This window comes from Pan paniscus, chromosome 15, assembly GCF_029289425.2.
Source record: "Pan paniscus chromosome 15, NHGRI_mPanPan1-v2.0_pri, whole genome shotgun sequence".
Lineage (NCBI taxonomy): Eukaryota > Metazoa > Chordata > Mammalia > Primates > Hominidae > Pan > Pan paniscus.
The window spans coordinates 51,795,649-51,822,537 of record NC_073264.2 but is presented as its reverse complement, the minus strand read 5'-3'; the positions used below and the strand labels follow the sequence as shown (position 1 = coordinate 51,822,537).

General features: G+C 40.1%; 1 protein-coding gene across 2 annotated transcripts in view; it reads left to right on the top strand.

Moving 5' to 3' along the window:
• The first annotated feature begins 15,203 nt into the window (after window positions 1-15,203).
• Window positions 15,204-26,889, top strand: part of SAV1 (salvador family WW domain containing protein 1) — a 34,647-nt gene continuing 22,961 nt past the window's right edge. For both annotated transcript variants that reach the window (XM_003831732.5, XM_034937525.3), the window contains exons 1-2: window positions 15,204-15,564; window positions 17,825-18,268. In XM_003831732.5, coding sequence (XP_003831780.1) covers window positions 15,471-15,564; window positions 17,825-18,268 — 538 coding nt within the window. In that variant the 5' untranslated portion in view covers window positions 15,204-15,470. The remainder of the gene's footprint in view (window positions 15,565-17,824; window positions 18,269-26,889) is intronic.

Here is a 26,889-nt window from a genome sequence, read left to right as displayed (position 1 = left end):
TTGGATAGACATTTCTCTAAAGATATACAAGTAGTGGCTGGGGCAGTGGCTCACTGTAATTCCAGCACTTGGCCAAGGCAGGTGGATCACCTGAGGTCAGGAGTTCAAGACCAGCGGGGCCAACATGGTGAAACCCTATCTCTACAAAAAAAAAAAAAAATTAGCTGGGCGTTGTGATGGGCGCCTGTAATCCCAGCTACTTGGGAGGCTGAGGCAGGAGGATCACTTGAACCCGGAAGGCAGAGGTTGCAGTGAGCCGAGATCACATGATTGCACTCCAGCCTGGGCGACAAGAGCAAAACTGCATCTCAAAAAATATACAAATGGGAAACAGGCATATAAAAGGTGCTCAACATCACTGATCAGAGAAATGCAAATCAAAACTACAACGTGATATCATCTCACCCCAGTTAAAATGGCTTATATCCAAAAGAGAGGCAATAACAAATGCTAACAGGGATGTAAAGAAAAGGTAACCTTCATACACTGTTGGTAGGAATGTAAATTAATAATGTCACTATGGAGAACAGTTTGGAGGTTCCTCAAAAAACTAGTAATAGGCCAGGCGTGGTGGCTCAGGCCTATAATCCCAGCACTTTGGGAGGCCGAGGCGGGTGGATCACGAGGTCAGGAGATTGAGACCATCCTAGCTAACACGGTGAAACCCCATCTCTACTAAAAATACAAAAAATTAGCCAGGCGTGGTGGCGGGCACTTGTAGTCCCAGCTAGTCGGGAGGCTGAGGTAGGAAAATGGCATGAACCCGGGAGGCGGAGCTTGCAGTGGGCCAAGATCGCGCCACTGCACTCCAGCCTGGGCGACACAGTAAGACCCCATCTCAAAAAAAAAAACGAATATACCTGCTATATGATCCAGCAATCTCACTCTTTGATATATACCCAAAAGAAAGGAGATGAGTATATCCAATAGATATCTGCACTCCCATGTTTGTTGCAGCACTGTTTACAGTAGCCAAGATTTAGAAGCAGCCTCAGTATCCATCAACAGATAAACAGATAAAGAAAATGTAGTACATATACACAGTATATATGTCTTAAAAAGAATGATACCCTGTCATTTGCCCCAACATGGATGGAATGGGAGATCATTATGTTTAGTGAAATAAGCCAGGCACAGAAAGACAAACATTGCATGTACTCGTTTATTTGTGGGATCCAACAATCAAAACAATTGAACTCATGGAGATAGAGAGGAGAAGGATGGTTACCAGAGGCTGGGAGGGTGGTGGGGGTCTGAGGGGTAAGGTAGGGATGGTTAATAGGTACAAAAACATTGAAAGAAAGAATAAGACCTACTATTTGATAGCACAATGGGGTGACTATAGCCAATAATAACTTAATTGTACATTTTAAGAAAACTTAAAGGTGTAGTTGGATTGCTTGTAACTCAAAAGATAAATGCTTGAGGGGATAGATACCCCATTCTCCATGATATACTTATTTCACATTGCATGCCTATATCAAAATATGTACCCCATAAATATATCTATGTACCCACAAAAATAAAAATAAAATACATTTTTAAAAATGAAAGTAATTAGCCTAGCTTTTATAAGTCCTTTATTTTTCATCATGTTAGCAACTGTGAAATGTATTATTCTGCATTGCTTTTTTTATGTAACATGATGATTATAAGATTAATCCATATTGTTTGCATTAAGATATTGTTTACTCATTGTAATGGCTATTCACTCATCTGTGAACATTGCACAATTTATCCTTCCTAACAGAAATATCCGCTTCAAGTTTTATCCTAAAACTAGAATAAAGCTGTTTTTTGTTTTGTTTTGTTTTTTTGAGACGGAGTCTCGCTCTGTCACCCAGGCTGGAGTGCAGTGGCATGATCTCGGCTCACTGCAAGCTCCACCTCCTGGGTTCACGCCATTCTCCTGCCTCAGCCTCCCGAGTAGCTGGGACTACAGGCGCCCACTGCCACGCCTGGCTAATTTTTTTGTGTGTGTGTATTTTTTTCACCATGTTAGTCAGGATGGTCTCGATCTCCTGACCTCGTGATCCACCCGCCTTGGCCTCCCAAAGTGCTGGGATTACAGGTGTGAGCCACCGCGCCTGGCCAGCTGTCTTAAATATACTTGTAGAAAAAAACTGATACCACACATATGAAGAAGATCAGACACTGTGATGAACAGCTATATACCAACAAACTGGAAAACCTACAAGAAATGAATTCCTGGACACATACAACCAACCAAGATTGGAACAGTAATAAAAAGTCACTCAGAGAAAAGTCTAGGACTAGATGTCTTCACTACGAAATTCTACCACAAAAAACCAATACTAATTCTTTTCAAACTATTCCAAAAGATTGAAGAGGGAATTCTCCCCAACTCATTTTACAAAGCCAACATTGCCCCAGTACAAAAAAACCAGACAAGGATACAACAACAAAAAAGAAAACTGTAGGCTAGTATCCTTGAGGAACATAGATTCAATGATCCTCAAAATACTAGCAAACCAAACCCCAGCACATAATACACCATGATCAAGTGGGATTTATCCCAGGAATGCAAGTATGGTTCAACATACACAAATCAAACATGGTACGTCACATCAACAGAATAAAGGACAAAAACTATCTTAATAGATGTAGAAAGAGCATTTAATAAAATTCCACATACCTTAATAAGAATTCTCAACAAACTAGGCATAAAAAGAACATATTTCAACATAATAATGGTCATATATGACTACCCATAGCCAAAGGCATACTGCACTGAGAAAAGCTGAAAACCTTTCCTCTAAAAACTGGAACAAGAAAAGGATGCCCACTTTCACCACTCCTATTAAACATGGTACAGGAAATCCTAGCCAGAGCAACCAGGCAAGAGAAATAAAAGGTATCCAAGTTGGAAAAGAGGAAATCAACTTATTCTTTGCAGATGACATAATCATATTTTTAAAAACTAAAGATACTCCCAACAACTCTTAGATCTGATAATATGTTAGAACAACATAGGTGGAAAAAGAATGAGGAAAAATGTACAATTGTGATAGGTTAAGCATGATCTATGTTCGATTTCTACATATTAATCTGTATTGTATATTTCTATTTCTTTCCTTTTTTTTTTCAAATTGCTTCTCTCATTTTGGTAACAAAATGGCACTGCTAAGCTTACTTTCAAAAACTTTTTTTGTTTATTGACATCCTATCCTATTGAAGGAACTTTTTTTTTTTTTTTTTTAACTCTAACACATGCAGTATCATACTCAACCTAACTCAGAAGGCTCAAAGTAAAATTCATGCAATTCCTTTTTAAAAACTCAGGTCAAGTTTCTTTTGAAGTTTATCAACACTACTGAAGTTTGTCAACACCGTTAACACTTTTGTGAATCTATCAGGTTCAGGATACCTGTATGAGATGAAAAAGAGAAGTATTGGACATGTTTCATACCCTAGAAAAGTTTACAAGCTATTTAAATGAGGACATACCCATTAAAAAAAGGTAAAGATTAAAGAGACATTCAATCATCAGGGAAATGCAAATAAAACCCACAATGAGATATCATATCACTCCAGTTAGAATGGTCATTATCAAAAACAAACATAATAAATGCTGGTGAGGATGTGGAGGAAAGGGAACTCTTATACCCTGTGGGTGGGAATGTAAATTAATATAGCCATTATGGTAAACAGCATGGAAGTGCCTCAAAAACTAAATATAGAACTATTATATGATCCAGCAATCTCACTACTGGGTATTTATCCAAAGAAAAGGAAGTCAGTATATCAAAGAGACATCTGCACCCCCAAGTTTATTGCAGTGCTAGTCACAATAGCCAAAATATGGCATCAACCTAAGTGTCCACTGTCAGGCCTCTGAGCCCAAGCCAAGCCATCGCATCCCCTGTGACTTGCACGTATACATGCAGATGTCCTGAAGTAACTGAAGATCCACAAAAGAAGTAAAAATAGCCTTAACTGATGACATTCCACCATTGTGATTTGTTTCTTCCCCACCCTAACTGATCAATGTACTTTGTAATCTCCCCCACCCATAAGAAGGTTCTTTGTAATTCTCCCCACCCTTGAGAATGTACTTTGTGAGATCCACCCCCTGTCCGCAAAACATTGCTCTTAACTTCACTGCCTATCCCAAAACCTATAAGAACTAATGATAATCCACCACCCTTTGCTGACTCTCTTTTCGGACTCAGCCTACCTGCCCACAGGTGAAATAAACAGCCTTGTTGCTCACACAAGACCTGTTCGGTGGTCTCCTCACACAGACGCGCATGAAATCCACCAACATATGAATGGTTAAGGAAAATGTGGTATATATACACAATGGAATACTATTTGGCCATAAAGAATTAAATCATATCATTTACAACAACATGGATGGAATTAGAGGACATTATATTAAGTGAAATAAGCTAGGCACGGAAAAATAAGTAATGCATGTTCTCACTCATATGTGGACACTAAAAAACTATACTGATTACTAGAGGGTGGGAAGGGTAGGGGAGAGGGGAAGATAGGGAGAGGCTGGTTAATGGATGCAAAACTACAGTTAGGAAAAATAAATTGCAGCGTTCTATGACACTGTAGAGTGACTATAGTTAGTAGTCTATTGTATATTTTCATATAGCTGGGAGAGGACTTTGAATGTTCCCACCACAAAGCAATTATAAATATTTGAAGTTACAGATAATGCTAATTACCCTGATTTGATCATTACATATTGTACACACGCATCAAAATATCACTCTGTACTCCATAATATGTATGTGTCAGTTAAAAATTTAAAAAGACAGGCATTCACACACTGCTGATAAAATTTGGCAATCAAAACCCTGAAACCATTTGCAAACTTTTCGTATTAGTTTCCTGTTGCTACCGTAAAAACTACCACAAACTTACTGGCATAAAACAACACCAATTCATTATCTTACAATTCTGGAGATGAGAAGTCCAAAATCAGTCTCAGGAGGCTAAAGCCCAGGTGTTGTTGGCAGGGTGGCTGCCTCTGGGAGCTCTGAGGGCAGAATCTGCTTCCCTGACTTCTTCAGCCTCCAGACGCTGGCTGCCTGCTTGCCTCACCTCATCAACCTCCTGCTTCTATCCTCATGTCTCCTGTCACCAGTTTCCTGACTCCCTTTTATAAGGACTCTTGTGATTATTTTGGGCATTGGGCCCACCTGGATACTTCAAGCTCATTCTCTCCATCTCAAGATCCTTAACTTCTGATCACCCACAGTTCTATTAACTAATTACATCTGAGATCATTTGGCCCTAAAATGTAAGGCTACCCATACTCTAAATTGACAACAGACTATTCTGGAAGCTCTGAACATCAATTTATCTGAAGACATTAGGCCTCTAATAGCACTGTGAAATTAACAGTAAAGCACATCAGTGAAATACAATATTTGAATATTATTACTAACTGATTTGGAAATCTCAATAGAAGTTCTAGGAATTCAGAAGCCTCTGAGTAATACATGAATCATAAGAAAGAAATCTATTTTTATGCCTTTTATTTATGCCGCCATTCCTCTTCCTTCTCTACTACTTGCAGGACAGTCCCTTCATCCTGTTTCAATGGCTTAGTTTGTTGTTTGTTTTACCATATTCCATGTTTTCTAACATGCGACCTTTACATTCCTTTCTCAATTTCTTTACTTCCACCTCTACTCCAACTACAAGCTAATTTGGTCACACCTGATAACTATTTAAAACTCTGAAATTCCCCTCTGACCACAACCTCCTGTTCATCCCCTCCCATTTCCTCACTCCACTGAATCTGCTCTTTGTCTACATTGTTATTTCTAGTTCCTCAATCCTGATCAGCACGAAATAAACAGCATTGCCAGCCAAAGGCACAGGATTTTGACATTCAATGTCCTGTTTAGACCTGTCTTGACTCAATGTATAATTTTGGTTGTTTTTAAAGATACTGAGCTCTTTAAACTGAAATTTTTTAAGATGCAGTAACATGAGAAAATGCATGACAAAGTTTGGTTTCCTTATGTTTTATTTTTGAAACAGGGGCTCACTCTGTCACCCATCCTGGAGCGTAGTGACACGATCACAGCTCATCACAGCCTCAACCTCCTGGGCTCAATTGATACTCCTACCTTAGCCTCCTGAGTAGCTGGGACTACAGGCATGTTCCACGACACTTGGCTAATTTTTGCATTTTTTTTGTAAAGACGGAAGGTCTCCCTATGTTGCCCGGGCTGGCCTCAAACTCCTGGGCTCAAGGGATCCTCCCGCCTCAGTTTCCCAAAGTGCTGGGATTACTGGCATGAGCCACTGTGCCTGGCCTGGTTTCTTTAAAAACCCTATTTCTCACCATTGTTTAGGCTTTTCTATAGTTAAATGTATTCAATGATTACCACCTGTTCATTTACAGCTACTTCTCCAATCCTGAGTTTCAAATTTTGACTAATCTCTTGGTTTGTCAAAATCAAATCTAATCTCTTTGTTCTCAAAGTAGGTCTTCTCAGAAGGGCCCAAAATGCTGTATTTCCCTGAATTTTCATGTCTCATTGCTTTTCTTTTTTCACTGAATCTTCTGCCTTTATCACCTTCGTAATTTGTTCTAACACAGATTTCTTAAATCTCATCTTTTCCTAGGTAGCTTCCTTTTAGAGTCCTCTAAAGGCCAATTTCACTCTGGATTGATTGCCTTCCAGGCTTGCTATACAACCATGATACTGAGACTAAAATTACTTTCCTGAGTTAGATTCACTATTTCTTGAGTCCCTATTTTTCTGTTTTTGTTTTGTCCTTTGTGTGAGTTTATTCTCTCATTTTTTTAAAACTTATCTTCTAAAGTAACTTACTAGAATAGGATACATGAAAAGTATACTTTCTGAGTCCCTTTATTTCCAAAAAATGTCTTTATTCTTTTATTTTTGATTGACATTTGGATTTTGATTCACCTTTTTTGATGGGTATAAAATTGTAAACTAATTTTCCCTCATTTATTTGAGGGCATTGCTCCATAGTCTTATAGAAATCCTTGTTGCTGATGAAAAATCTGACATTAGTGTGATTCTCATTCCTTCATAATTGATACTTTTGTCTTCTGTTTGCAGGATACACAAATGTCAGAATGCTAAGATCTTTTCACTGGAACCTTTCAGGGTCTTCCTTTTATCCTTAATGTTCTGAAATTTCACAACACATTGAGACACGGATCTTTTTTCATTTATTTCGAAGGGCACTTGGGATACCCTATCAATTGGGAAATTCCTCCCTCTCTGAAAAAATATCTTGTGTTCATTTTTGATGATGGCATCTTGTCACCAGACCCCTACTGATTTCAGTAGGAATGGCACCATGTTTGAGAGGCCGAAGAAGAAACTGGAGCCAGCAAACAAGACATAGGACTTATTGAGGGGACTCATATACAGGGTAGTCCAGTGGCAGTGGGCTGGACAGGAGAACCACTGCCGTCTGTAAAAAGCGCGCAGTTTATGTAGCATTTTCCCTTAGCACCCTCCTCCTAACAACCTCCACCTGACAACCTTCATTTAACCCAAAACAAAGGACCTCAATCCTCCTGGAAGGCCTGTCTTCCATGGGATGGGCTGGGGATTCAGATGTTCCTCATAGATAAGGAATGAATCTCTGGGTTGGCTACTCCCAAATTCCTTAGCTTGGAATTTCGAACACACATTCTTCTGAGATCATAGGGTCATTCTCAGGGTATGTTTAAGTTATTGCTGTGAAGTGAGTCTGCCATATACTTCTCCATTTTCTCTGTTAACTCTTTCTGGAACTTAAGTTTTCAGGATATTGGGCCTTTTGTATAAAGCCTATTTCTCTTTTCTGTTCTTTGAGATTTCCCATCTCAGTCTTTTTGTTCTGTTTTCTGGGAGATTTGCTCAACTTTATCTTCCTAACTTAGTTCTGAAAATTCTACTTTGGCAACCCCTATCTTTAATTTCCAACAGCTCTTTATTGTTCTGATCTGTTTCTTTTTCATAGCTTCCTATTGTTTTATGAGTGCAATATCTTCTTGCAAATCATCCTGTTGATAGTAATAAGCATTGTTGCTTAAAGTACTCATTTATACTCTGAATTACCTGTTTTATTTGTAGTCTATTTTTCTGTTTATGTTGCTATCACTCATGTTGCAAGTTTTCCTGAAATTTCTGGTGATCCTTGATTGCATACTTATATTTTAGAATGATACATTAGAAAAGCAAACACAGGCACGGTGGCTCATGCCTCTAATAATCCCAGCACTTTGGGAAGTTGAGGTGGGAGGATCGCTTGAGCCCAGCAGTTTGGCACCAGCCTGGGCAACATGGTGATATCTGGTCTCTACAAAAATGTAAAGATTAGCCAGGTGTGGTGGCATGCACCTGTAGTCCCAGCTACTTGGGAGGCTGAGGTAGGACGATGGATTGAGCCCAGGAGGTTGAAGTCGAGATTGCAGTGAGCCGTGATTGTGCCACTGCACTCCAGCGTGGGTGACAGAGTGAGACCCTGTCTCAAAAACAGAAACAAAACAAAACAAAAAAGCAAACACTTGTGAGTGTGCTATTTGAGGGATCAGGGCCTACTACCCGGACGCTGCTCTATGAGATTTAGTTCTTTGGTTTGTAGGATATACAAATGTCAGAATGCTAAAATTTTTATCATAGGGCCATTTAATTTATCCAAAAACAGAACCTGAAGATCCCTTTTCAAGGGAATAGGTGCCTAACACCTGAAATTCTATGGGGGTGGACGTCTAACTTTCAATTAATGGCTCTTCTCGGCTCCACGTTAGTTTCCTATCTTCCTTAATTAAACCAGGTGCACGTGATCCCAAGCCTCGCCTCGGCCTCTGGCAATATGTGCTTCCATGAGCATCTTCGGCTGTGAACTAAAATACTTCATCCTGCTTCATTGTCTCTTGATCTCCTCCCACCTCTTGCAACCCTATCACTCTTCATCTTCTAGACATTTATTAATGTCACATCTACTGATCTGATGGGCTATTTTGTGTTCTCATAATAATTATAAGTTTATTCTCTCTATATTCTTTCACTGTCAATTAACTGGGGTTCCAGGAGGGAGAGGAGATATATTTATGTGGCCAGTCTCCACATGGAATGGGACATTTCCATTTTTTTCTTAATTTTTTACATTCTGGCTCTACTGAAGAAGTTCTGTTTAAACTTCTTCCTTGAAACTATTTCAAATAGATGTATTAAATTCAATTTTTAACACAATCTACCTGATAGGATCCCATAGATTGAGGGCTTAGCCCCACAAGATTGCCCCACTTCAGATGCCAATCGCAAGCCCCACATTGTGACCTGTGTTTCTGACCCATCAGCTATAAATTGGTGTTCCCACAACTCCCTTCTTGGGTTTTATTAATTTATCAGAGCAGCTCACAGAACTCAGGGAAAAACTGTGTTTACCAGTTTACTAAAAAGAATAGAATAAAGGATACCTGTGAACGTCGAGATGGAAGGGACACATAGGGAGAGGTATGGGAAAAGGGGCATGGAGCTTCCATGCCCTTCCTAGGAATGGCAGCTTCCAGGAACCTGTGTGTTTAGCCATCCAGAAACTCTCAAAAGCCAGTCATTTGTGGTTTTATGGAAGCTCCAATATGTAGAAATGACTTAGCACATCATTGGCTATTGGTGGTCAACTTAACCTTCAGCCCCTCTCCCGTCCCAGAAGGTTGGTGGTGGGGCTGAAAGTCCCCACCCTCTAATCCTACTTTGGTCTTTCTTGGGTGACCAGCCCTTATTCTGAAGCTATCTAGCCACCAGTCATCTCATTAGCATACAGAAGACACTCTTCTGGAGATTACAAGGGTTTAAGAACTCTATGTCAGGAAACAGAGATGAAGACCAAATATATATTTCACAACATCACGAAGCCAAGTAAAAACTGATAATTGCAAAGAATAGTTTAAAAATAAAGTTGAAAGTGGCTGAAGACATGGCCCAATTCTGGAAGCAAAATAAAAGTTTCTACGGTCAGAGAAGTCAAGATACAGAAAGAACCAGAAGGACAGACAACTGAAGTCCGAGGCCAGTGCTGCCAAGAATAAAAGACTCATTTCGGCTTTCTGTCAAGGTTTCAGAGGACCTCTAAGTCTAGGCAATAACAGTACATAAGAACAAAAGCTAAGCTCAGAGACACCGAATCTCCCAGCTTCGACTCCTTTTCATTAGAATTGTGATACTAAGCTGGGCGCAGTGGCTCACGCCTGTAATCCCAGCACTTTGGGAGGCCAAAGCCGGTGGATCACGAGGTCAGGAGATCGAGACCATCTTGGCTAACATGGTGAAACCCCGTCTCTACTAAAAATACAAAAAAAAAAAAAAAAAAAAAAAAATTTGCTGGGCACAGTGGCGGGCGCCTGTAGTCCCAGCTACTCGGGAGGCTGAGGCAGGAGAATGGCGTGAACCCGGAAGGCGGAGCTTGCAGTAAGCCGAGATCGCGCCACTGCACTCCAGCCTGGGCTACAGAGCGAGACTCCGTCTCAAAAAAAAAAAAAACAAAAAAGAATTGTGATACTAATTCTTTATGTTACTGGGGGGATGATTCATCTTACATAACAGGAGTTTAGGAACCCTACTAAATTGCTAATATTAAGCAATTATATAATATCTTCAGATCTGTGTAGACATTACACACCCTTATCCTTCATAGGAAACAACCAAAGTTTCTGCCTAAAGGACACTTAGGAATTTACCCTCTCATATTTTATTTTTTATTTTTTTGAGACAGAGTCTCACTCTGTTGCTCAGGCCGGAGTGCAGTGGTGCGATCTCAGCCCACTGCAACCTCTGCCTCCCTAGTTCAAGCGATTCTCCTGCCTCAGCCTCCAGAGTAGCTGGGATTACAGGCACACATCACTACACCCCGGTAATTTTTGTATTTTTAGTAGAGATGGGGTTTCACCATGTTGGCCAGGCTGGTCTCAAACTCCTGACCTCAGGTGATCCACCCGCCTTGGCCTCCCAAAGTGCTGGGATTATAGACGCAGGCCATCTCGCCCAGCCCCCTCCCATATTTTAATAGCAAATTTTTGGAGACTTGAAGAGCTATAATTGGCATAATTATTACATCTTCCTGAGACAGATTAAGTTTATCTTGTTATGTGAAGAAGAAGAGTGAGCTGGAGAGTAGGCTAGAAGTTCCTCTCCTTTTTTCCTTTTTTTTTTTTTTTTCTAAGGCGCCATATGTAGGGCTTATTTCCATTTTGGTTGTCTTTCTTGGATAATCTTTCACTGAATGGTTCACCCTTTAAAATTTTACATGCTTCCAAGGAGGAAGTCAACATAGCATAAAGACCTTAGCTGTCTTTGAAAGTAACAATCTGGCACGAAATTTTATTTTTATGCTAATCATGATTTTATATAATGCTGATATTTTAATATTTTCTTTAATACTTGAATAAAGAACAAACTTTTTAAAGTAAGAAAATCACCAACATTTCTCTTATCCTATGAAGGTAAGTTTTTATTTTTGCATATTCCCTTCTGCCTACATGGCAGAAAACTCCAGGACTGAAAGACACTTTAGAAATCAAAGGGTTTGGCCGGGCGCAGTGGCTCACGCCGGTAATCCCAGCACTTTGGGAGGCCAAGGTGGGTGGATCACGAGGTCAGGAGATCGAGACCATCCTGGCTAACACGGTGAAACCCCGTCTCCACTAAAACTACAAAAAATCAGCCGAGTGTGGTGGCAGGCACCTGTAGTCCCAGCTACTCGGGAGGCTGAGGCAGGAGAATGGCCTGAACCCGGGAAGCGGAGCTTGCAGTGAGCCGAGATCGTGCCACTGCACTCCAGCCTGGGCGACAGAGCAAGACTTCGTCTCAAAAAAAAAAACCAAACAAACAAATGGTTCACTTTCTTCATTTTCAGATGAGACAACCAAGAACTCAGAATGCTATGAGGTTAGCCCAGGGTCATACCTTATAGGCTCCACTAAAATAAATTTTAATACTAAATTAATTTTTAAAAAAAGTTGTTAAAACATGAGAAGCTCCCTAATTGCCAGTTTTCTCCACTAAGAATGTAACTGTAAGGGGAAAAAGAAATCTCTATTATGGAATGCAGTATTAGCATTATTGAAGGCAATGTCTGGAGAATTACAGCTCCATAGAACTACAGCAAATCTGAATTCCTTAATAAAAATTCTCAGAAGTCAAGGAATTTCTAGAAAACAAACATGAATTCAAAGCTTTTAGATTTAAGGATTCAAATTCAAAGTTCACATATTTGTTCTGCATTGCTATAGCTAATGCTGCCTGCAGATTGTTGATTCTGGAATGTACCCTCCTTGATAAAAAGGCAAATTAGTTGTCTTAAATAGAGCACCTAATTAAGGCTTTCTCTCTGCTATAATTCACAGAAATTAAATAGCATTGTAAAAGGGAGTACTCTCTAAGGAACATAGACGGCTTTCAAAACAACTGTTAGAAACAGTATGGACTCACATTAGTGGGATTCTGAATGTTCCGTAGCAGTAAAGAGCCCCAAACGGAAATTGAGGCTGGCCTGGTGGCTCACGCCTATAATTGCAGCACTTCGGGAGGCCGAGGCGGGCAGATCACTTGAGGCCAGGAGTTCGGGACCAGCCTGGCCAACATGATGAAATCCAGTCTCTACTAAAAATACAAAAAAATAGCCGGGTGTGGTGGCGGGCGCCTGTAATCCTAGCTACTCAGGAGGCCGAGGTAGGAGGATCGCTTGAACCTGAGAGGCAGCAGTTGCAGTGAGCTGAGATAGTGCTACTGCACTCCTGCCTGAGGGATAGAGCAAGACTCTGCCTCAGGGGGGAAAAAAAAGGGAATTGAAAACTCCAGTTCTGATGCTATTCTGTCATTAACCAGGAATGTAATCTGAGGCAAAACACTTAATTTTTCTCGTTCCTTTTTGATGTTGATGAGGTGAGCCTAGGCAATCTCAGAATTCTTTTTCAACTATAAAATTCTAGGATTCTTTCCTCCGCACATGTGAAAGGTGTCCCCGTACTTCAGGCTCTGGGAAAACTCCAGGTGTGAAGAGTTGCCTTTATTAACAAGATGCTAATATCCTTTTGTCCTTCTCTGAGGTAAGCCTTAGGCAGAAACCTGGCACTTCTTTGGCTCCCCCTTCCTCCTTCAGCTCCCGCCTTCATACCCTGATGTGTAACAAAACCCCATTGTGCTTTCACTTAAGTTTCATCACTCTTTCTTCTCCCTGCACACTATCAACGCTTTAGGACTCGTCCTTATTTCTGAACCACAGGAACAAGTAACTGTTTTTCTAATGTTTCTCTCAGAGTACACTCTGCTTCTAGTGAGTTCCAATTCTGTTTATTAAGATTTTCATACCCATGGCAGTGATTGATACTCCCACACCCCATATTCAATGTCAGCAAATTTGGTTGGCTTTCTTTAAAATATGTCTAAAATATGTCCACTTACCTCTCCACCTATTATTGCCTGGGTCCAAGCCAGCAATAACTTCTGACTGATCTCCCTTTTGCCCTTAGCTCCATTGTCTACTCTCCACACAGCATCCAAAGCAGTCCTATGAAAACATTAACTCAGATCATGTCACTCCTCTGCTCAAAGTAACATTCCTTACAATGGCCTACAAAGCCCTAGGTGCCGTGGCTATTGTTACTCTCTAACTGCATTCCCCATTCTTCTCCCCGTCTTTTCCAGTACATAAACCCTCTTACTGTTCCTCCAATCTGCCAGGAACATGGCCACTTGCAGCGACTTTGCACTTGCTGTTCTTTCTGCCTGGAATATTGTTCCTCCAGTTAGCTGCATGGCCAATTTCCTCACTCTGTCACTTAACTCCAATGTCACCTCCTGATGAGCCTTCTCTGGTCCCTCTATTACCCTCTCTAAAATTGTGAGTCCTCTCTTATTTTCACTTCATCACTTATCACTATCTAACATAGTATGTTTTGCTTATTTTTTGTCATTTTTTTTCTCTTTCCCATGACAGTAGGGATTTTTGTCTGTTTTGCTTATTGCTCTATCACAAACACCTAGCACAGTGCCTAGCGCAGTGGGTAATGAGTATTTTTTGGTTAATGAATGAATTGTGGGAGATCTGCACCAAGGGAACATATGGAGACAGACACTAGATCAAATGTCTCCTTTGTTTGCTCATGGTAAAACATTTGACCATCTTCTTAATCTTACGTGGTAAAAAATTCCATGTCTTTTGTTAATTGTGATATATGTCTTAGATCTCTTGTGAGATGTTTTAGATCTCAGGGAAAGCATTCCTCACTATTAAAGCATTAATTTGGTCACTAGGGGATGAATCCAATCTTATTTTCCAAATGTTATCCTGTACATTTGGCAGTCTTGCTAAGTTATAGAGAAGGAAGTAGAGTCTATTATTTTAGATAGAAAATTCCCGGTCCCGACTCGCAGTGGTCAAAGTCCTCAAAATTCTAAGATCATAACACATAACGTCAGGAGGAAATATGTGGCTATTAATCATACTAATGATAGTGATGATGCAATAAAATAATTGTAATATGCTAACACCAATTGTATCTTAAAAATAGGTACTGGAAATTCCATCTTGCATTCTTCCGTTTTTTCCTGTTATAGAAAAACGCACTCCCTGATACTCAGTAGAGGATCAACTTATTTCTAGTTAATCAGCATGAACGTTTCCAGCAGAATAGATGCTTTGGTGTAGCACTTGCCTGGGGGTCATGGTTAGCATTCCGCATTTTTTAGAGAGCTGAATTCAGCAGCCTAGAAAACATTAGAAAGAACACCTTCAAACAGCGAACAACGTCTTGGGGGAAGACAGTCACTGCCTCCGTTAGAGATCCCGAGGAGATGCAAAAGCAACAACAAAAAAAACTCGTGGAGAGTAGACTCCACGACATGCGCATGCGACGAACTCCCGGACTCAGCACGGCAGGTTTCGTCCTTCATCTTCTCAGTCGGCAGGACCTGCTTCTCGCTGAGGATGAGTGAGGACAGCTGCAGCTCGGCGGGGACGGCCCGTTAGCCTAGAGCGCCGGCACCCGAGTCCCGCCGCCGCAGCCGCGCCTGGAGCCGCGGTGGGGGAGGGGCAGCGGCGGCCCGCGCTGCGTCGAGCTTCCCAGAATTCCCAGCGGCCGCGGGGAAAGTTTACGGGATGTAGGCGGCGGCGGCGGTAGTGGTAGCGGTTATCCGGCGGCCCGCGGCGGACCATGGCCCTGGCCCGGCGTCGCTGGGCTTTCCTCACGGCGTCCCCGAGCAGCGTCGCAGAGCGGGCCGACTTCCGGGAAGGAACTGACCAGCGACTGAGCGGCGGCCGGCGCGCTTAGCGCCCTGAACATGCGGCAGTCCCTGCGGGCGACCCCGGGCTCCGGACAGGCGGCGGCAGAGGCGGCGGCTCGGGAGGGAAGGAGGCGGCGGCGCCGGCGGAGGTGGCGGCGGAGACGGCCGGCGCCCGGCGCGGAGCCCTAGGGAGGCAGTTCAGCGCGGCCTCGGGCCTCGTCGAGAAGGATGCTGTCCCGAAAGAAAACCAAAAACGAAGTGTCCAAGCCGGCCGAGGTGCAGGGGAAGTACGTGAAGAAGGAGACGTCGCCTCTGCTTCGGAGTGAGTGTCAGGCGGGGCGTGCCCACACCTGGCCCAGGCGGCCAGGGGCTGCGGGGACCCTGGCGGGGGCGCCGGCGGGTCTCCAGGGCTTCTCCTTCGTCCTTGGTCGCTGTGAAATACTGGTTTTGAGATTTTCTTGTGTCTGAAGTGGTATTCGTTGATTGAAAGCCCATAAGAGTAAGAAACTTGGGTTAGTCCCCCCCGCGCCTAACCCCCCCAAGAGCACCCCCTAAAAATAACAGACTTCCTCGCCCCACCAGGCAGAGTTGTTGGTTTTGAGTACTGGAAGAGAGAGTAGGAAACATTTAAATTGCTTATCACCTAATGCTATAGGAGTAAAAGTAATTAGACAGGGACACTTTTTACTCTTTTAGATGCGTCGAGATGTGCGTCATGTTTGCAAACATTGCGGGTGTCTCTCGACTGTGCTGCAAGTTGTGCGAACTCTGGGGCAGAATTCCTTAGTCCTGCTGCCGGATGCAGACTTGAGAAGGTGAAAAGCACACCGTCGTTCTTGTAGCCGCCACCCAAAGCCTCATCACTCTTACACGCCAGAGCAGAGAGCCAAAAGCCTTTGTATTTGGCTATATTCGTGAGATTCCAAGAAGGCAACTCAAAGTAATTTCTGTCGTATTAGAGAACCCGCCCCCGAAAAGTTTTTTCTTTTAATAGAGTAGATCCCACTCCCAGTCCTCACCTCCGGTCCCCCGCTGCTTTTCTTAATGTAAGTATTTGATTTTTGAGTTGAATCTCTTGCATTTTTAATTCTTGTGTGTTCAGGACATTTGTGAGGCATGGAGCTGGTATTTTGGTGCTCTTACTGCGCCCCGGGCCCTTTGCGTAAGTTTCCTTCTTGGAAGCTGGTAGTAACCTTGTGACTTAAGTATCACCTCATATTGTAATTGGGAAAGTTAGGTTTCTAGTATTTGCCCAAGATCACACGGATGGGAGAGCATGTTTTTCCATCATAACCACATTGTCAGCCTTCCAGATTTATGGTGGTACTTGCAATACTTTCAACAAAATATATGTCAGTTGAGTACATCAGTAACTCGAAACTTGATTTTTAAGTTTTTTTTTTTTTTTTTTAACAACTTGGTTTTCAGTCACACATGCAGTTAGGTTTCTGGCTGTTTTTAAGTGATAGCTTGCTGTTTGCTGCAAATAAAGTTTATCAGACATTACTTGAAATCGTGAATTACGTTTGTCACACTTTTTTATTATACTTTAAGTTCTGGGGTACATGTGTAGAACGTGCAGTTTTGTTAATGTTTGTCACAGTTAAGCAAATAACTTTTGATCTACTTTGTTTTGTTGTCGTTACATCAAGTGTTGAGCCTTATTTATTCAGATATTTGTTTCTGTCCAGTGTTAGTTTCTGAAGCTTATTAATATGAGTGTCTCCAATATTGTTTACTTGATGAGTAATAAGAGGGTCTCCATATTCAGGTTTTTTTCTTGTTTTAAAGGTATTTGCTTTCTAACTAGGAATGTCTTAAGCTGTTTTCAAGTTTCGTGTTTAAAAGTACTGTATCCTAAAAGCTATTGTTCTATTATCTACTATTTTGAATTATAATTACATAGTTTCAGGCTTGGTTTTTTGAGCCAGTTCTACATTTGTGTGCTTCTTTGAAATGAGAGCTTTTTATTTTCAATTTTCATACATAAATTTTTGGCTTTCTAGCTTTTGATTACTGTGCTAGTGCTAGGTAATTCCAAGAGAAGAAAGAGCTACTAATTTTTTAATTTTTAAAGGAATCCACTTTTACATATTTGGGAGTAGCATTAAGTTCTATTTTTGAAATTGTGTTTGCTTCAAGAAGGATTTTTGGCAGTTTCTAAAATGAAGTGAGAACAACAAAATAAACTACTAGCTTAATTAACTAGAAACTATCAATTTGTTAGATTGTTTCCTATTTTTATACATTAATTCATGAGCATTTCATTAATGTGTAGTTCATAGATAAGATTATTGGTATTTTATCATACTATGTATGGTAGTATGCAGAATACATTTCATTCTAGCTGAGCTTTTACGCATAGTCCATTAATGCAAGTTATATAAATTCATTTGATTGGGAAAATATTAATCTTCCTCAATTTAAAATGCCCAAATACCATCCTAAACCAAAACTTAAAATTGTGTTTTCTTAAGTTGACTGACATTTTGATTTTGGGGTGGTAGACATAAATGAACAACTTTCGAAAACTTTTGTTACTTACTGATGAAAGGGTAATTTTATCCTTTGTTTTATTGTAGATCTTATGCCTTCATTCATCCGGCATGGTCCAACAATTCCAAGACGAACTGATATCTGTCTTCCAGATTCAAGCCCTAATGCCTTTTCGACTTCTGGAGATGGAGTGGTTTCAAGAAACCAGAGTTTCCTTAGAACTCCAATTCAAAGAACACCTCATGAAATAATGAGAAGAGAAAGCAACAGATTATCTGCACCTTCTTATCTTGCCAGAAGTCTAGCAGATGTCCCTAGAGAGTATGGTTCTTCTCAGTCATTTGTAACGGAAGTTAGTTTTGCTGTTGAAAATGGAGACTCTGGTTCCCGATATTATTATTCAGACAATTTTTTTGATGGTCAGAGAAAGCGGCCACTTGGAGATCGTGCACATGAAGACTACAGATATTATGAATACAACCATGATCTCTTCCAAAGAATGCCACAGAATCAGGGGAGGCATGCTTCAGGTAGCTTAACATTATAAATAATATAGTAGTTTATATTTATTGACATGTCAATTAAAAAGATGTTCTTTTCTAGATTTTCTTGGGACACGAACAAATACTACTAGCGAAATGTTTTTCCACTTTGCTCGTCCTGCTTAAGCCTGTGTGCAAATAGTTGTTAACCTACACTGAATGGAAGAGTCCTTGTGACCATTTATTTTATTAACTCATGTTATGTAAACTTGGTATTTACCTCAAGGCTGTCTAGACTCTTAATGCTGTGACCCTTGAAAACCTAGAGAATTTAATGTCTCCAGTTGGGCTGAATTTAGGTTTAGGTTTGGTAGAATAATGGGAAGGGTAAGTCTTCAGAGACATTTGACTGAGTCCTCAGAGACACTTGACAAACTTGGGAAAGGAAAGAAGAATAGGAACAACTGGGCATGCTCAGTGATACCCTGAGCAACCACATTACTTTGCTAGATCCTGCACTTTTTCTCTGAACAAAAAGTAGTTCAAGAATTATTTCCTGAGTTGATCAAAAAGACTTATTGTCATATGGTTAATTATGTATTGAGCATGTCTTTTTTTTATTTTTGTAACAGACAAAAAATATTACCATATAATTTAAGAAAAGAAGGTACTTTCCATATCTCCTGAGTTGGAGATACTTCTGAAAGGAGCAGAGGAGATGGGAGAAATGTACAGTTCTACTTTATTTCTGAAGTCCTGGTTTTACCAGATAAAATGAAGTGAGATGAAAATTAAACTTTCTTGTCTGATTGTTTTTTTCTACCAAGTTATAGACTTTAAATTTTGGCAGGATAAAAATAAAATGTGAGACAGATTTACTTTTTGGCTCACATAACTTCAAATAAGGCGACTTAAAAATGGTTTGGAGCATTAGTATTTTGACTGTAGAAAAAATTTATTCATTTAGTATTAACTGTTCATGTGTCTAGCGTTTTCCTTCGGTCTGTGGGTCTCTGCTTTCTGGTACCTTATTTGTCTAGTACCTTATTTGTGGAAACAAAACCAATCTATACACAATGGTCACAGAACAATTGTTATACTTTGTGATACTAACTGTAAGTGCAACAGGGAATCAGAAGAGAGATGAGTATAGGCTGGAATACTTAAAGAGATGATTCATGGAAGAGGTAGGACTTGGAGTGGGCCTTGAGCTTGGCCTTTAGATTAACAAGGGCCAGAAGAAGGACATTTTATGTGGAAAATTGGGAATAGCACAATGAAAACAGAGTAGGCATGGTTTAAATATAAGGAACAGTGTAGTTCTGCCTGGTTTGAAGAAATAAGATGTAAGGTCGAGTGGAGATTTGTGGTTCAACAATAGGCTTAGATTTGAGTCAAGTGGAAGCTCTTGCACATTTCGGAAAGACAAGTGATTTTATGAAAGCAGTGTTTAAAGATTAGTTTTGTACTAGAATTAAGGGTAGATTCCTAGAGAAAAGAGGATTGCAAGTACCAGTGGGTACCAGTGGTAATAGGAAAAGGCAAATCTAGGATGCTTTTAAAGGAAAAATGAGAATTAGAGTTTAGGAGAAAGCAGATCACTGAAGTTTTAAAAATAATGTGGAATAGTTGGTAAGAACAACTTATTTTATGAAAGCTGACATCAGAGTCTCACTGGAACATTGTAGAAGAGAGGTTTTCTAGGCATGTGGAAATGCAGTAAGAGGCATGGGTAAAAGCACCTTTTAGTTTTTAAGGAATTAGGTTAAAGAATTAGCTGCATGCTTGAGTGTTTATTTTGGTTATTTCTGATATGCAGTTCTGAACCTCAGGAATAATTTGTTATCTAACTAAAATAGTTTTAAAAATAAAGCTCATTTATATTTTCTTCTAGAATAATAACTGCTTATTACAGGAAATTTGCAAAATGCAGAAACGTAAAGGCAAAGTACCTGTCCACCAGAGAGCCTCTTAGTATGTTATTTTCTTCATCTTTTTCCATGCCAAATTCTTTTTTTACATGGATGTGATTATATAATATTTTGTACAGTTTTCTGTTCTTTTTACTTGAATGATTTTCTTCATGTTGTATACTTTTTATGAGTGGTTTTAATGACTGCGTAATCTTCCATTTGGTGCATATTCAGTGGTTAATGAGGACTTGACCTATACTTCAGAAATTTGGAAAGAGGAGAAGTGGGACATGCCTAAATTAATGGGACTTGGCCACTAATGGGGTTTGAAGGACAAAGGAGAGGGAAGAGTCAGATAGGATTAGCACAGCACATGACTGCCTAAGAGATGCTCACAAAAATAAACGGCTGAATGAGTGAATGAACCCAGCGGTTTTAAATCTGGAGGCTTAAGACAGTTTTTGGTAGCTGAGGGAGAACAGAAATAGCTATGTTTACTGTTAATATAGAATATGTGTTATTCTTTGCATTCACCTTTCCCACCTATATTGCAGACGTCACTGATAGCTTGTAATACTTTTCTACCTGAGGTTTAAGTATGTAAATATGAAGAATTAATAACAAGTTAAACTCTTGTTTTGAAAATCTAATTCACCAAATATAATTGAGGAAATACTATAAGAACTAAATCTACTGATCCTCTCTTAGGAGCAGTTTGACATAATTTTTGTAAGTTTAAAGACAGACTTTAAAGCAACTTTCCAGTCACAACTTCAAAATAAAGTACAAGTTAATTGCATACGTTTTCAGATTCAAGTATGTCATTAAAAGAAGAAGATTTCAGGCTGGGCACGGTGGCTCACGCCTGTAATCCCAGTGCTTTGGGAGGCCAAGGTGGGTGGATCACGAGGTCAGGAGATTGAGGCCATCCTGGCTAACACGGTGAAACCCTGTCTCTACTAAAAATACAAAAAATTAGCCGGGCGTGGTGGCAGGCGCCTGTAGTCCCAGCTACTTGGGAGGCTGAGGCAGGAGAATGGCGTGAACCCAGGAGGCAGAGCTTGCAGTGAGCTGAGATCGCGCCACTGCACTCCAGCCTGGGCAACAGAGTGAGACTCCGTCTCAAAAAAAAAAAAAAAATAAATAAATAAATAACAAGATTTCAAAACACTGATGAAAAAAATTGAAGAGCACAAAAACAAATGGAAAGACATCCCATGCTCATGGGTCAGAAGAATTAACATCATTAAAATGACCATGTTGCTCAAAGTAATCTACAGATTGAATGCAATCCCTATTAAAATACCAGTCATTTTTCACAGAAATAAAACAATCCTAAAATTTCCACAGAACCAACAAGGAGCCCAAATACCCAAAGTAATCCTGAGCAAACCGAACAAAGCTAGAAGCATCACACTACCTGTCTTCGAAATAAGGCTATAGTAACCACACATAAGGTTATAGTAACCACAGATAAGGCTATAGTAACCACAGTAACATGGTATAGAAAGACACACATAGACCAATGGAACAAAATAGATAATGCAGAAATAAATCCACATATTTACAGCCAACTGATTTTTTTACAAAAGCACCAAGAACGTGCATTGGGAAAAGGACACTTTCTTCAATAAACGGTGCTGGGAAAATTGGATATCCACATGCAGAAGAATGAAATCTGACCCTTGTCTCACCATATGCAAATTCAACTTGAGATGGATTAAAGACTTAAGACCTGAAATTATAAAAGTACTAGAAGAAAATGTGGGGGAAACACTTCAGGACATCGATCTAACAAAGATTTTATGGCTAAGACCTCAAAAGCACAGACAACAAAAACAAATAGACATATGGGACTATATTAAACCAAAAGGCCTCTGCACAGTAAAGGAAACAACAGAATGAAGAGACAACATATTGAATAGGAGAAAGTGTTTGCAAAAGATTCATCCAGCAAGGGACTAATATCCAGAATATGCAAGGAAGCCAACAGTAAGAAAAACAACCCCATTAAAAAGTGGGCAAAGGACATGAATAGACGTTTCTCAAAAGAAGACATACAAATGGCCAAAAGGTATGTGAAAAAATGTGCAACATCACTAATCTTCAAGGAAATGTAAGTGAAAACCACAGTGAGGTGTCTTACCCCAGTCAGAATGGCTATTGTTAAAAAGACAAAAAAAATACTACTAGTGAGAGTGTGAAGAAAAGGCAACTGTTACAGACTGTTGGTGGGAATGTTACAATAATTAGGACAGGCCCTGTGAAAAACAGTTTGGAAATTTCTCAGAAAACCGAAAACAGAACTACCATATGATCTGGCAGTTCCACTACTGGGTATCTATCTAAAGGAAAAGAAATCAGTATATCAAAGAAATACCTGCACTGCCATGTTTATCATGTCATTTGCAGCAGCTTGAATGGAACTAGAGGTCATTATATTAAGGGAAATCAGGCACAGAAAGACAAGTGTCTCATGTTCTTACTCACATGTGGGAGCGAAACACGTTGATTTCATGGAGATAGAATGATAGCAGAGGTTGGGAAGGATGGGAGGGGAGGTAAAGAGAGGTAGGTTAATGGGTCCAAACATACAGTTAGATGGAATAAGTTCTAAGGTTTGATAGCAGAGTAGGGTAACTACAGTTAACATTTTGAAATAGCTAAAAGAGAGGACTTGAAATGTTCCCAACACATAGAAATGATAAATACTCAAGGTGATGGATACCCTAAATACCCTGACTTGATTATTTCATACTCTTTACATGTATCAAAATATCACATGTGCCCCATAAACGTGCAAATATTATGTATCCAAAAAATGCTATAAAACAGTGTTACCACCTGACTGGGCTCTTGTCTGGTATCCAAATAGAGCAGGACTCTGAGACAGCAGATACTGTAAAGAAGAAAGAGTTTAATTATTGCAAGGCAGCTAAGGAGGATGGGAAATGTTTCTCAGAGTCATCACCGCAAGACTTGAGAAGCTAAGATATTTAAAGATGATTTGGCAGGCAGGGGGCTAGGGGATGGGTGCTGGTGATTGGACTGGCATGAGATCATAGGGTTATCAATGCTGTCTTCATGTGCTGAATCAGTTGCTGGGAAATTGGGGAGTCACAAGACCAAGTCAGTTCCTTGGTTGAGTTCATGGAACACTGGTCCATTTGGTGTCAGTTGGTCCACTTGTAAGCAAAGTCTGAAAAATATCTCGAAACCAGTCTTAGGTTTTACAGTAGTGTTTGTGACTGCCAGTTACTATGGAAAGAAAGCTGGGGAAAAAATGGCAGGTTACTGTTTAAACCTATAGCTTAGCAGAAAAGTTTGCAGGAGGTGAGATCACCAGTGATCAAAGTGGCCTGGCCTGTTTGGCCAGTCCAAATTCTGGAAACCATCAAGGGGGTCTGTGTGATCTAGGATCATTGTTTTCTTGTTCTTCTCTTCTATTTTCTTTTTTGAGACAGAATCTTGCTCTGTTGCCCGGGCTGTAGTGCAGTAGCATGATCACAGCTCACTGCAGCCTCGACCTCCGGCTCAAGCAATCCTTCCACCTCAGCCTCCTGAGTAGCTGGGACTACAGGCATGCACCACCACACCTGGCTAATTTTTTGTATTTTTAGTAGAGACTGAATTACAGTGTTGCCCAGGCTGGTCAAAATCCCAAGCTCAAGCAATCTGCCTGCCTTGGCCTCCCAAAGTGCTGGGATTACAGGCATGTGCCGCAGCACCCAGTCTGGATTATTGTTCTTTAAAAGAAACAGGTTCGTTAATCTTATGGGCAGCCTGCCCAGGGGCTGCCACAGGAAGACAATTATTAGTGACTGCCATTTGTTGAAATGACTTTGCAAGCAGTCATACATGGAGGTGGAAAAAGAGAGAAGGAAAATATTTTATCAAAATTCAGGCCCCTACCGTAATTTTAATCTTGAGGGTGTTTTTAATTTTATGAGGGAGGCTTCAGCAGGAGTCAGCAAGCTACACCCATAGGCCAGATAGACTTGCCTCCTGCAATACAATAGTTTTATTGGAACACACATGCATGAAATAAGATTTGATTTCATGGACTAGCCAAGACCTTGTTATAATGAGACAGTAAACTTCTGCCTTCGAAGTCTCATCCCAGGCTCTTTTATATCAGATTGCGTTAGGTTTAAAGAAAGTTGCAGGTAGTTGAAGAATCTCGGGTAATAAGGTATCTCTCCCAACCAAAAAAAAAAAAAAAAATCTTTACAGCAGTTGATACACTGCTTGAGAGCTTGAGAGACTTCATTTGATAAGATTCATTTTTATCAGGGCAATATAGATTTAATGTTTTACCTTGTAGAAAAAAGTAGTACTTTTTTTGAAGGAATCTCTAAAGTTGCAGGGAAAGATTAATAACCAATTACATGCCAAACAGAAAAGCCTAATAACTGCCTCTTCCACAAGGGAAAAATCTGAATATGAGACAGTAGCTGAAAGTTTCTTGAATTTACCTTGAGAAGACTTAAAACATATTTTTAGGATTTATGCTGAATAAGGTTCAAGGAATTTGAATGACTAGAAAGGAGAAAGTAAGTTTGTAGGAGGATAGGATAGGTTTGTGCGATAGATTTATTTTCAGAAACATTCAGTTTTGATTGTCATAAGCATAACAAGGTTGGAAAATTTGTTTTGTAATGACTTAATGGCAATAGTAATTCCTGTCAATTAGTTATTAGATTTTCAGGAAACACCTTGTGTCAAGGCTTAAATTCAGCTTATTGTATTTAGTAGAAGCACAAAAACAAGTTGTATAATCTCAGAAAGTTTTAGAGCCTAGAAAGTTCTACGTTTAGCTGTAGAACTTTCAGATTAGAAAATTTGACCTTTAATGTTCTTGGCCACATACCAGTCACGCACTTACTGTATGTGCCAAAGAAAGGAATCCTGCTGTTAACAGGAAGTCTTTAGTTGGAATACTAAAGGCAGATTGAATTCCTTTGTTTTGCGCTTAAATTTTAGTTCTGTCTCAAAAACATTTTTAAACGTTTAAAGATGACTAAAGAAATCAGGATACAAAAATCAGACTGAAAAGTGTGGGCTTTATCAAGAAATACTGGATTTGCAATTACTCGGGTAATGTGTAAATATTTGTGTAACCAGAATCTTTTGAGGAGGGGTTGATAATCTTTAGAGACACCACCTTTTCTGTATTTATTTTGCAGAGGAAGGGAGAAAGCATTTGGTTGAGTTTAATACTTAGATCTTTTTATCAACATCTTGATTATAACACACGCTAATAATGTGTAGTATCCATTACTAGGGACCCTGTGGAACTGTATTAGAGCTCTAGATCCATTTTATTGTCTGTAGCCACTACAAAATTTGGAAACCGGCCTATTTGAGTCTTATTCATAATGGTAGATCTCATAAATATCTGCCTGGTTGTATGAGATTTAAGTTTTTTGGCACATCTACTGATAGCTGAGAGAGAAAATAATATTTTATCTGTGTCTTCGACTAAGTCATATGTTTAGTGTATGAATGTTTTACTTTGTATTAATAGAAGGTGTTTGTGCAGTTAATTCCTGCACATAGAAGCTGTTTTGAGGATTGATTATGAATCCAGTTTATTACTTTCAAGGACTACTTGAAATTACAGAAAGGTAATTTTGTTCTTGTCACTCAAAAACTGAAGTTATCATTTTTTCCCACTGATTTGGATCAAAATTGGTGGCTTGCTTTTTCTTTTACTAGTGGTAGTCATATTTTTCTTTAAAGAATAAATAACAATTGATCTTTTGTTGCTGAGATTACATGGTTAGTAACAGGTTTGCATTTGACCTTATACCACCTGTGTGACCACTGGTAAAATAATTCACTTGAACCTGTTTTCTCATCTGTAAATTGGTGGTAATAGTACTACCTCCTAGAGCAGTTTTGGCTATGAAATAAGACATATGGAAAGGGCTGGGGATAGAATACACATCCATAACTGTTTGCACATGTCCTTTGTAAGAGTGAGTGATTCCCAGCACTTTGGGAGGCCGAGGCAGGTGAATCACAAGGTCAGGAGTTCAAGACCAGCCTGACCAACATGGTGAAACCCCGTCTCTACTAAAAATACAAAAATTAGCTGGGCATGGTGGTGTGTGCCTGTAATCCCAGCTACTCAGGAGTCTGAGGCAGGAGAATCGCTTGAACCAGGGAACCCGCGGTGTGGAGGGTGCAGTGAGCCAAGATTGCGCCACTGCACTCCCGCATGGGCGACAGCGTGAGACTCCGTCTCAAAAAAAAAACAACAACAAAAAAGTGAGTGTTTTGTGTTCTGTGCTTTTCCCACATACTTGGGATGTTGGTTATTGAAGTTTGAGCTTTCTGGCTGAACTCATACTGGAGGAATGATTTATTAGAGCTTGACATAGCTTTTTTATTTTTTAATCTTCTGGATCTGTTTTGGTAATGCTTTATGCTTTAGAACAGTGGTTTTTTTTTTTGTTTTGTACTGTACATTTATCTCAATAGATTTTGTAAAATTATCACAAATAATAATTTGAAAAAATATATCACACTTTGTGCTTTCAGAAAGTACAGCTGGGGCCGGGCGCGGTGGCTGATGCCTGTAATCCCAGCACTTTGGGAGGCTGAGACGGGCGGATCATGAGGTCAGGAGATCGAGACCATCCTGGCTAACACAGTGAAACCCCGTCTCTACTAAAAATACAAAAAATTAGCTGGGTGTGGTGGCGGGTGCCTGTAGTCCCAGCTACTCAGGAGACTGAGGCAGGAGAATGG